This window comes from Eptatretus burgeri, chromosome 4, assembly GCF_056783735.1.
Source record: "Eptatretus burgeri isolate ZD-2024b chromosome 4, Ebu_testis_v1, whole genome shotgun sequence".
Taxonomy (NCBI): domain Eukaryota; kingdom Metazoa; phylum Chordata; class Myxini; order Myxiniformes; family Myxinidae; genus Eptatretus; species Eptatretus burgeri.
In genome coordinates this window covers 131,243,210-131,255,064 of record NC_140964.1, presented here as the reverse complement: position 1 = coordinate 131,255,064, position 11,855 = coordinate 131,243,210, and the positions used below count along the sequence as shown (strand labels likewise).

Below are 11,855 nucleotides of genomic sequence, written 5' to 3'. Positions count from 1 at the left end.
TCCTGTATGGCAATTGGAAATCTAAACATTGAGGACATAGATGGCTGATCAAACATTGCAATATAACACTGCTAGTTATCCAGAGAGTTTGTCTCAAACTTATCCAAATTTGTCTTGACATCCTGTACCAGGCACTTTAGAGAGGCATGGAGCACATTTTAGATGCCCCAGTTCTGTTGTCATCCTGCTGGCTCACGTAACATGTTCTCCATTATCACCCTCTTAAACTGAAGATAGACTGACACTCAATCATGGGAATACATCAAACTGATGACCAATAAGCGATGCTACACTGTCACAAGATCTGTATAGTACATTCATTCCGTGTGCCGACAAAGATGGAGAGAGGTTATGTTTTCACCCCTGTCTGTCTATCTTTTAGCAGGATATCTCAAAAAGTTATTTACAGATTCAGAGGAAATTTGGTGGACAGGTTTGGTGTGTGACAAGGACTAATTGATTTGATTATGGTGAAGATCCAAATGTGGATACGAGAATTTTTTAAGTGGTTCTTCACCATTGAGCGATTGGGCTAAAACAGATATAAAACAGGGTATCTCAGAAACTTGTGGACGGATTCAGACAAAACTTGGTGGAAAAGTTGGGTGTGTTACATGGCCGAATCGATTTGATTCTGGTGAGGATATAGTTTCAAGAATCCTTTTTTTATTTCTTCTCCATTGAGAGAGAAGGCCAAAATGATACATCACATATTTCTTCAAAACATTGCAGAGGGTTTGTCACAAAACTAGATGGATGAGATAGTTAGGTGACAAGAACATGCTGATTAGATTTTGGTTCAGGTCTGGATGTATATCCGGCCTATCAGTGGGATACAAAAAGTAAACTGTTCAGCCTGGCAGAGGTATGCACTCTACTGAGTGCTATGTAGTTGTTATGGTACTTGGAATTTAGTACCTGCACAATTAGTGTTTTATTTTGGAATCATTTCGTATTTGCAATATTGGTTCAGGAAAGATTGAGGAAATATGAACTAGGCTGATACTCATAGCTGAAACAACATGTATCTAGAAACAGCATTGGACAAAAGAAAGCAGTCATCATTGTTGGGCAATGGTAGAACTGGGTGGCTGGGTTGATGACTGCAGCCTGTCTGTCATTGGTGTGAGACACTTTCTGGCACAGTGTAATCAAGTTATCTGTCATGTGATATACCTGTGGGCTTTTGTCAAAAAGACTGAGAGGTCATTAATGCAAATAAAGAACAGGATAGGTCCCAATATATGGAATGAGAAACACCAACCTCTCCAGACTGGGACAGTTAATGGAACACATTGATATTGTAACTGAACTTGGAGGCATATGTCAAAAACAAACTTTAATAATGAGTCAACAAAAGTGCAAAATTTAAAGATTGTCAAAAGTAACTTAATTGCAATAAATCATAACAAACAAATATAATCCATCAAAGAACACGAAAATGCTTACAATTAACAGTTTTCCCCAAGCCAGCCATGTTGAATTATTTCCAAGTTTCAAGTCTCATCTTATCAAACATGTGATCCGCAGCGCTGTGCCAGGTCCACAAAGGAAAACCACAGCATTGCTTACTGGTCACTCCATCCATTCATTGTGTTGGTGTTGGTGCCACCTCAGCGGTCTCCTGGGCTATTGGGCACAATCCTGGACGGGTCACCACTTCAACACACAATATCTGCAAGCTGGCACTCATTTTTGCGGATCCCAGAAGGATGACAGGCTGATTCAGCCCCACCTGGTGTTAATTCAACAACCAAGCAGGATATGAACTCAGGACCCGAGGATCCCAAGCCCACCACTCCAACCATTAAGCCAACACCAGGCATACTCGTCGCTGCAGTTTCAGAATAAACTGTTTTGAATGCCATCATGTTTACATCATTGCTTTACCAAGTCATGTTCATTACCCTGTTTCACGTATGTGTGTGTATGTGTATGCGTGTGTGTGTAACAGCATTATGGAGTCATTGAAAGAACAATGTTGTAAAAGCAGGTCATGGCATTGTCCTGGATATGATACATCAAGAACACAAATTCTTGACACCCATTAAACACCGTTTTGTTATAAACCATCCTAATTTCAACCCATTAATGAGCACATTTTAGATGCGGTCAATACACCTTCATTAGGCATCAGATATGAAGCTTGTGGCCAAGTTTCATCAAAATTGTGTTTGGTTCAAGCGATAATGACCAAAGTATTTACAGACTGACTGACTTACGTACAGACATTGCTCAATCGCGTAAGCTCACTGGACTAAAAATGGTAAAGCAGCACATAAAGTGTATGAGTAACTCAAAAAGGCATCACAAAGAACAAATCTATAAATTCTGTTTTGAAAGAATCCATGCATTGTGTTTCATTACCGATTTAAATCCATGGTGTGTAAACACATCCCAAAGGTCATAAATGATTTATTTTCCCTTGAGTGAGGATAAGGTTTAAAAGCTTTGTAAGCTGTTCCTTTCTATAATCCTTATCTGGCATAAATGATACACATCCAGGCCGCCCCCGATCACCTTTGTCACGATGACTTTCTGCGCATGTGCACTGAACAATCTGGGGCAGCTTGCGTCATTTTGAAAGTGCCGTATTACCGATGCCATTTTAACAATACTGCAAAATATTCTCTGAGCAGATTCTGTGCTGAGACTAAATCAGACAGTAATAGAGATTTTCACGATACACTCAATCACTGCCTGGTAAAATTTCACAAGAACGGTCGTGCTAACATGAAAACTCTTGTGTCCTCAGAAAGTACAACCATTGATGGGACTTGTTCACAAAATGATCGATATTCACCTCCCATCCGAGATCATTTAAAATATGGATACCAAGGAATTTAAAGGAATCTGCAAGTTCAACCTCAGCACTGTCAATAAAAAGAGATTAATTTTTGACCTATTTTTCCAAAAATCAACAATAATTTCTTTTATTTTATTGACGTTGAGCTCCAAGTTTCTGTCTGAGCACCAACACAATATAATTTCGACCTGCTGGTGATAATTACCTTGTTCACCGTTGTGAATCAGTGCCAAAACAGTTGGGCGATGCTGTAAACTGTTGCACAGGACATTCAGTGATGTTTTCAATCCCAAAGTATGGACTTGACATACTGTTGTGATGCCAGGTATCGATGGCGAGCACGACAGCTCGAGGGAGCAGTGGAGTCGGCTCCACTGAACACACCGGAATCGAGGTCGTGACTCTCGGATAAGTCCGGAAGACACGGGTCCCTTACAGGACCATGAATCGCCAATAATTCGACCGCATGGGGTAGGGTTAATTGCCAAACTTCAGTATACCTAAATACCCACGCGGCAAAGCTACCGGGGAATTCACACCCTCGACGGACCTCGAGCAGAACGGCCGTTACCGGACTCGAACCGTGTGTAACCCGAGCGGTGGTCAGCAAGGCCTGTCGGACCAAATGAACAATTTACAACCTCGCCATTTCTCAACACACACCGTGCTCAGCCAATAAAAGAAATGACAGGGAATAAGCTGGGACATCCAACAAGAGGGAAATTTATTTTACAATAATGGGCAAAAACCGGGAAGGGAAACAACGAGCAGATTACAACCGAATATATTCCAATGTACAATAACGCAAGCACTTAACGATTCCACTTAACAGACGGGCACACACACAGACACTCTCCCCAAAAAAAATGATGGCTGCGGCCTTTATTGATACCCCCAGCTCGGAGGGAAGGTGAGCTGGAGGTGAGAAGCTCTAGCTTGGACCTTCCCGCTTCGTGCGGTTTTTGATGATCCGGTTCAGCGGGACTCAAACCCGCAACACAATGCAATGATGGACGCCAGTCGGCACGAAGGTGGATCAGACAGAACGCCGGCAGGCCAGACGAGACGACCAGGCGACGAGGCTGTCAAGGCGACCAGGCGACGCGACCTTGACTGGACCTCAACACAACTGAACTCCATTCGACTCCAACTAAACTCCAGGTGGATTGTAACTTCACTCGAGCACAGTCGGGTCTCAACGCTTTCTTGCCCAACAACTGCACTGGACCGATCGCCACCTCACTCACGCACAGTCGGGTCTCAATACTCTCTTGCCACAGTCCGATCGCGCCGAATCAATATCCCCTCCTTGTCCAGGTGGGGAGGGATGCCTCCTCACGACCCGCTCTCCCTCACTGGACGGTTTTCGTGCGTAAATGCGCTCGTCACCTCTGTCACTGGCCAAAACGGGCGCCAAGTCTGTTGATTGGTTCGGGGTGTGGTGACATCATCGGACCGCCCCTCACAGTGGGGGGGTCACATTGGTCGAAGGACGGCAACCTCGCTCACATCACCCCGATTGGGCGAGAGCCACCGTGAGGTTCCGCCTTGAACTCCACCCACCGTAGGCGCTATGGCGTCGGGTTGAGGAAGCGAGGCGAAGGCGTGTTGTTGTTGTTATCGTTGTTGTTCAAGATGTCAGATATAAAGATTGAAAGCCTGAATGAGATAACTTCGCAGCGCATGAACACTTAATTACCCACTAAACAAGGGACGGGACCTTTACTAGAAACACACACTTACCGATATCACTGTTCTATAAGGACCTGAAAGTTGAGTGCTCATGGCTGTCAGATTCGTAACAATACATCCTGGCCAACAATATTTGTAAATCTCCCCTGGAAACCTCTCTCAGTGATACATCACACCATGCACCAATCTCCCAAAGAGAAATTCTCAGACATATCAGCAGCACCTGTATTGAATAAGGAACTTGGAATTGCAGGAAATAGAGCCATTGCCAAATCTCTCTCACTTTCCAGCATGCTATGATTTGCAATGATTGACGGTTCAGTTTCGATGGCACCGATTCAGTTTGGTGACATCTTTTTCAAAATTATAGTGGACAACATGCATCCAGAGGGTAGTCTTCTCCCCAGGGATTGGTACTTGCGACATGTTCGTGGATTTCATCCGTTGAGACCTGGAAGACTTTTTTCTTGTCCGTTGGACAGAAATGTAATTGTACAAAAAAAAAAAATGGAATTGTACATTGTCAATTCTGTCCAATCATTTCTGGTTTCAAGATTTTTTTTACATCCGTAAGGTGTGCCGCATGAAAGCCTGACAACCTATTATACATCTCAACACAGAGTTCGTGCATGGTATCCGAGTACAGCCTACATGTCCCGATTCTTGAATAAGAATGCTTCAGGCAGTTTAAGCAACACTTGCAGAGTTTGAAATCACCTTATCTAGAGCACATATCCACCAATAAGCCATTCATCGACACCTTGAATACTGCTCTCTCATCTTGGCTGGCTCCCCTGGCTTACATCTTGCTTAGGTTGACCCTGTGGAAACCAAGGCTCTCAAGATCATTGGAATCTTTCACGATGAAGCTGAGTCTATGGGCCTATCACTTCACCATCATCGACAGGAGGGTGGTCTCTGTCTTGTTCCACCACATTTTTTGCACTCTCTTGCACTTTCTGCCCTCTCCTTGCTTCGTCCCCCTGCCCAGGTATCGGCAGGACGCACGCAGTCTACCAGCAACCCACTCCTCGTGAAACGGCCTAAATCCAGAACCATTGCTCACCTCCACTCATGTATTCATCTTTTTCCCAACTGTATTCAATCCGATTCTTCCTTCCAAGTCTTCATGACATCTGTTCACCACCATCTGAAGTCATCCACTAGCCAAAACCATGATTTTTTTCCACACACGTCAAAACATCCCGCTCCACTCATAAAAAATATGCTTTCGTATCCATCTTGTCCACCCCTTGTATTCTCCTCTCCCCCTCAGTTACCTGCATCCCTTGTTTGTCAGTCTCAGTCTATTTTTCCCTCCTCCTTGCTGTTGGAGTTTTGCCTTTCTACTGCTGTTCTCTTTGTTATGTTGTGTCCTGATCTGTTTGGTGCCCTTCAGCTATTCCACAAGCCGAGAAGACCATGAATACGTATGTTAAAAAACAAAGGTGAGGGTTGAAAGAACGTTCTCCTTCTCATGTGCAAAATACAGTGAATGAGTGAAGATCAAAAGACAGTGGATCAGGATGAGGGAGGACTTAAAATGGTGTATTGCTTGTTGAAACCTCAGGAGGGAATATCAAGATTGGACCATCACTCATCCATTGCCTTTTCTTCTTCGATAAGCTCATCCAATGCTCAAATTTAGTGATCGTAATGAGCACCAGAAATGTGGGATGCCATCCAGACCAGGGCTTTTGAATTTTGGAATTTTTCGAAGTGTTTCAGAATTTTTTGATTTGGCAATTATCACTTGAGGAATAGCCTCTCGATGTTGCTTCTTCTGTTCCAAGTTTTGGATCTATTCCAACTTCTTGTGGTCTTCTTTTCAGTTTTCATAAATCCCTTTCCAGAACTAGCTCATGTTTTTCTTGGGTGGAGGGATTGCAACACTGCTTCTGTTTTCTTAGTTTTTGATTGAATCCTATGAGTAAATTTTCAAACAGCTGGTCTTTTCTTCTGTCATTTATTTTGTTAGTTGTTATCTCCATTTGCAGATACCAACTAACGAGAGAATACCAAAAAAAACAAGTCACCTTCCTGAATCCAGAACCACTGCTCACCTCCTCTCATTTATTTCCTTTTCCCACCTGTGGAACCACCTTCCACACCCTCTTCAATCTAAGAGAAGATCAAAAGACATGTCAGGATGAGAAAGGACTTGAAATGGTGTATTGCTTGTTGAAAACTGGGGAGGGAAGATCAGGATTGGACTACCACACATCCGTTGCCTTCTCCCCTTGGATAAGCTCATCCAATGCTCTCCTGTGTGAGTACTCAAATGCTTATTCAAATCGCCTTTATAAGAGAAACCCTGATCACAAATCGAGCATTTGTAAGGACGCTCTCCTGAATGGACACTTGTATGCTTATTCAAACTGCCTTTATGAGAGAAAGCTTTATCACAGATAGAGCACTTGTGCAGGCATTCTCCTGCATAAGCGATACGATGGCGATCCAAGTTATGTTTATGACTAAAATCCTTATTACAAACAGAGCATTGATATGGACGCTCTCCTGTATGGATCCTCATATGCTTTTTCAAACTGCTTTCATGAGAGAAACCCTCATCACAGACAGAGCATTTGTAAGGACGCTCTCCTGTATGGATCATCATATGTTTATTCAACTTGCCTTTTTGTGAGAAGCCCTTATCACAGACGGAACATTTGTATGGACGCTCTCCTGTGTGGATCCTCACATGCATATTCAAATAGCCTTTTTGAGAGAAAGCTTTATCACAGACAGAGCATTTGTAAGGTCGCTCTCCTGTATGGATCCTCATATGCAATTTCAAATGGCCCTTTTGAGAGAATCCATTTTCACATATGGAACATTTGAAAGGTCGTTCTCCTGTATGGATCCTCATATGCAATTTCAAATGGCCTTTATGAGAGAAACCTTTATCACAGACAGAGCATTTGTGAGGATGCTCTCCTGTGTGGATCCTCATATGCTCATTCAAATTGCCCTTTTGAGAGAAACCTTTATCACAGACAGAGCATTTGTGTGGGCGTTCTCCACTGTGAGTCCTCATGTGTATTTTGATGTTTCTCAGTGAAGGAAAATCTCTACTGCATATATTACACTTATAATGCACTTGTCTTTTGATAACCTTTTTGGGTTTGTATAATTTAATATTTATCTTTGTGCTGTTTTCACCAGACATGCACTTGTATTTTGAAGGTGGTGAGTCTTGTTCTTGGGATTGTTTCTTCAAAATGGGCATCTTCTTCACTGTCAAGCTGCTCCTGGACCTTATCTGCCCAATTCGACTTCTTGATTGTTCTATAAAAACAAGGAAATAAGTTATTTTACAATTTTTTGTCAAACTCAAAATACAAAATATTTAAGAATTTACGAAAATTTTATAAACCCTGAATTTAAAAGATTGAATGTTCATTTTGTTGGTTTCTGCTCACCTGCTGCAGAACAGACAGTGCTGCCATTTGTCAAATGAACATCTCAATCTTCCTTTACAGATTGATATCTTAAAGTTTCGAGACAGATGATTTGTTGCATTGTCTCAATTCCACATTTACAGGATAGACATCACCTGAGTACAATTCACATCTGCTGTAAAGGCCTGGTCACACCTTGACGTTTTAGCCAGCGATGGCAACGTATTAAAATGTATGTAAAACGCTGGCTTACGTTGAACTTTTGATGTTTTTTTTTTAAGATTCGGACGTATTCATAGCGACTTGGTCTTATGTATAACGCATTGGTAACGGACACAGAACGTTTCGTTGTGTTATAGATAACTTATACCAACGAATGCTGAACCTGTTGTCGGCCTACACAACCGATGCCCAACGATAGTCTAACTTAGGCATAGCGCGTTGCACGCATCGCCAACGATGTCGTGACGTAGCCTATTAAAAGGCTGACGCACAATGATTCGAATCATAACTGCCGTAGAAATGGAAGTGTCAACATCGCGGTCACACCTTGGCGATCTTGCCAACATATGCCGACCTAAGAAAAATGTGTCTAAAACGTTGAGGCACGTCAAATACGGTATACGTGAGTAGAACGCTAAAGTACGCTATCATACGTCATAGTAAGTAGAGTACGTCAAGAAATTTTAAACATGTTCAAAATTTTACGACGTACTCGGCGTTTGACACACGTTCCGCATGCGATGGAGATAAGTTTTACACACGATATGTGGACGCTTACACACGTCCACAAAGGCTACTTATAAGCTACTCATAAGTCGAAACACGTCGCGGTAATGTCTTTTTTACGCGAAACTTATTTCTAACTCATGTTTGACGTGCTTCGAACCAATTCTTTATGTAGTCCCAACACACATCGACGTATGTAGACGTATTCCAATGGCGTCTTCCGGTCGACAAAAAAAATAAATTAACGTGTTTCTAGCTTACAACTGCCATATAAAGACGTGTTCCCAGCGGTTTTGGGAATTGGTATATAAAAATGCTGCTCATAAAAGGGGAACCCAACAGTGTTTTCGAGTCCTTTTTGAGTCGATGTCCATGTCAGCAGTAACAGTATCAGTATCAGTATCAGTATTAGTAGTAGTTTGTTCATGTTGGCAGTAGTAGGTGAGTGTGAGGGGGAGGGTGTGGGTTATGATGGATCGTCCTTGCGTTTAACGATTTAACGATTTAAATGATAACTCAACGATTTAAATGGCTGCATCTCCACTATTGAAAGTAGACGCTTGCGCTCAACAATTGGATTTTTTTTACACTCAACGACTTTTAAACGGTACCACTCAGCTATTTTCATTGTTTACAATGAACGATTTAAATTGCTGTCACTCGCCTTTGTTTTTTGACGCTGGCGCTCGGAAATTTTAATCGTTTCTATTGAACGTGCTAAATCGCTCAAACCCCACTATTGAAAGTAGACCCTTGCGCTCAACAATTGGATTTTTTTTACACTCAACGACTTTTAAACGGTACCACTCAGCTATTTTCATTGTTTACAATGAACGATTTAAATTGCTGTCACTCGCCTTTGTTTTTTGACGCTGGGGTTTGGAAATTTGAAGCGTTTCTTCTGAACGTGTTAAAACTCTCAAACTCGACTATTTTAAATAGATGCTGCCGATGGAGAATTGGAATCATAGCCAAGCTAGACATCGAAGTGTGAACATCCTCGTCATGCCGAAGAAAAGTTTGAAGAATGCTGCAAATAAGTGTCCTGGCCGTGGCCGTGGACGATGACGCAAGGACGATCCATTATACCGACGTCTTTCAGCCTATGAGTAACTTAAAAGTAACGTCTGTCGACGTGTGGCAACGATCGCGTAACGTGCCAACAACACGTTAATCATAGGTTAGAAATAAGTTTCGGGTACGCTAAACATTACCTCGGCGTGTCTCAACTTATGATTAACTTACAAGTAGCATGTGTTGACGTCTGTCAACGATCGCAGACCGTGCATACAACTTGTGGCCAGCGTAGCGGAACGTGTGAGTCATACGCCAGCATACTTCGTGAAATTTCAAGCATGAAAAAAATTGAGGACAACCAAAAAGTACAACGTTTAAAGCCAACGTACAACGACGTATGGCAGTGTTTTTCAGCGTGCTCTCAATGTTATCAAAAAAACTTACCCATAACGTATTCAACGTGTGCCAGCGTTTTAGAAAAAAAATTCAAAAATCGGCATACGTTGGCTAAAACGTCAAGGTGTGACCGGGCCTTAAGAACAAGGCTCCATAATTCTGCCGTCATGATGGGAAATGTATATATACAAGCTGGTGTGTGTGCAGCAAACATTTCAGAGGTATTTTCCCATGCTCGACTCGGTATATCTGTAAATTGGTGTCTATAATCCGCACCATAATTTTCCGACCTCTTGCGCTGACTTCCGGTTCAGGGATTTTTCCACATGTTGATCAAATCCGCCATTGCTGCACCCACCTCATTACAACCAAGTTCTCCAAACTGGCTTGTTCGCGTTTTTCTGGTGTATCTTTTATGGGTCGCCGAAATAGGTGACTCTTATTGTCAGTAATTCTGTCTGTTTGTTTGTTTGTTCATTTGTCATCAGCATAATTGGTCGTAAACGTGAGCCGATTTTGACCACATTCGGGTGGTAGGTACATCTTATGACCTAGTGCTTTGGAAATTGTGATGGTTGCTAGGGACGCCTTGGTTCCCGAGCAACAACCGAAAAACGTTCAAAATCGGTACCGTTCACGCGAAATCAATTCCGAAAGCCATTATCCAACGTAGGGTTATGAAATTTGGCACGAATGATCTACAGGTGATGCTCTGTCAAATATATTCCAGTTTTTGTGATATATGGAATTATTTACCCGCAGCGTCCACTACAATTAGAGTATGCGTGAAAATTGGCGAAAATTGAAGGCCCCCTCGTGACCAGGTGAGTGTATCGATACCAATGAAACTTTGCAGGTTCATGGTACTCAATGAGTACTACAACTTTGCCTCAGGACATATTGACCGATTTCGCTTCGGTCAGGGGTCAAAGGTCAATTAGTGCAAAAATCGATAATATGCGAGAGCTGGAGGTGCCTTCGCGCCAAATGCTACTCCTCTTAAGGTTATGGTCGGATGGTCATGAAAATTCACACTAATCATCTGGAACACATTGTGCACAAACGATTGAGCCGGATTTTCGATTTAGATCTTTGTTCACCCACAGCACCCCCCTTGAACTTTGGGGATTTCCGATTTCAAACCGCATTTTCAGTACTTTTCATTCAAAAGGATACCGAGTAGTTATCAGTCGATGAAACTGGATGAGATTTGATATGCATAATATTAAGGGGATTCCCTATCCGCTATATGACATCCATTTTGCTCTATATCTTATAGTTTCCAAATGGCAACCCTCTCAACTTGTGTGTCGGAGGACCATTAAGCATTCCTGCTGAAACTTCAAAATACACTAGCTCCAAGACAATTGAACTGAATCAAATGAAACTTTACATTCTTATAGACCGTAATGAGTACTACAACTTTGCTCATTTGCATAATGACCTATCTCGATTAGTTCAGGGGTCAAAGGTCAATAAGTGCATTTTTCGGTCAAAATGTCGATTCAAATCCCCCGACTGGCAAAACGGCTGAACCGATCCAAACAAATTTTTGCACGTGAATACTCCCCGATGAGTAGTACAAGTTTGCTCATTTGCATAATGACCTATCTCCACTTGGTCAGCGGTCAAAGTGTCACAATACTAACAGTCCTGCTTGGTGACCCATCGCCACCTCCCGGCTTGTTTATTAATTTATTTGTATACATTGTCATCCAAGTGTTACTGTTATATCCCATCAAAAACAGAATCTTTGTGAAATAAATTATGAATGCCAAAGAGGCCTTTTGTACATGTGCTGTGTGTGTGTGTTT

General features: G+C 42.3%; 1 protein-coding gene across 3 annotated transcripts in view; it reads right to left on the bottom strand.

Annotated features, from left to right (window-relative positions):
* Positions 1–1,324: 1,324 nt before the first annotated feature.
* LOC147029129 (uncharacterized) overlaps positions 1,325–11,855 on the bottom strand; it is a 96,592-nt gene continuing 86,061 nt past the window's right edge. For all 3 annotated transcript variants that reach the window (XM_085880071.1, XM_085880073.1, XM_085880072.1), the window contains one exon: positions 1,325–7,786. In XM_085880071.1, coding sequence (XP_085736197.1) covers positions 6,615–7,786 — 1,172 coding nt within the window. In that variant the 3' untranslated portion in view covers positions 1,325–6,614. The remainder of the gene's footprint in view (positions 7,787–11,855) is intronic.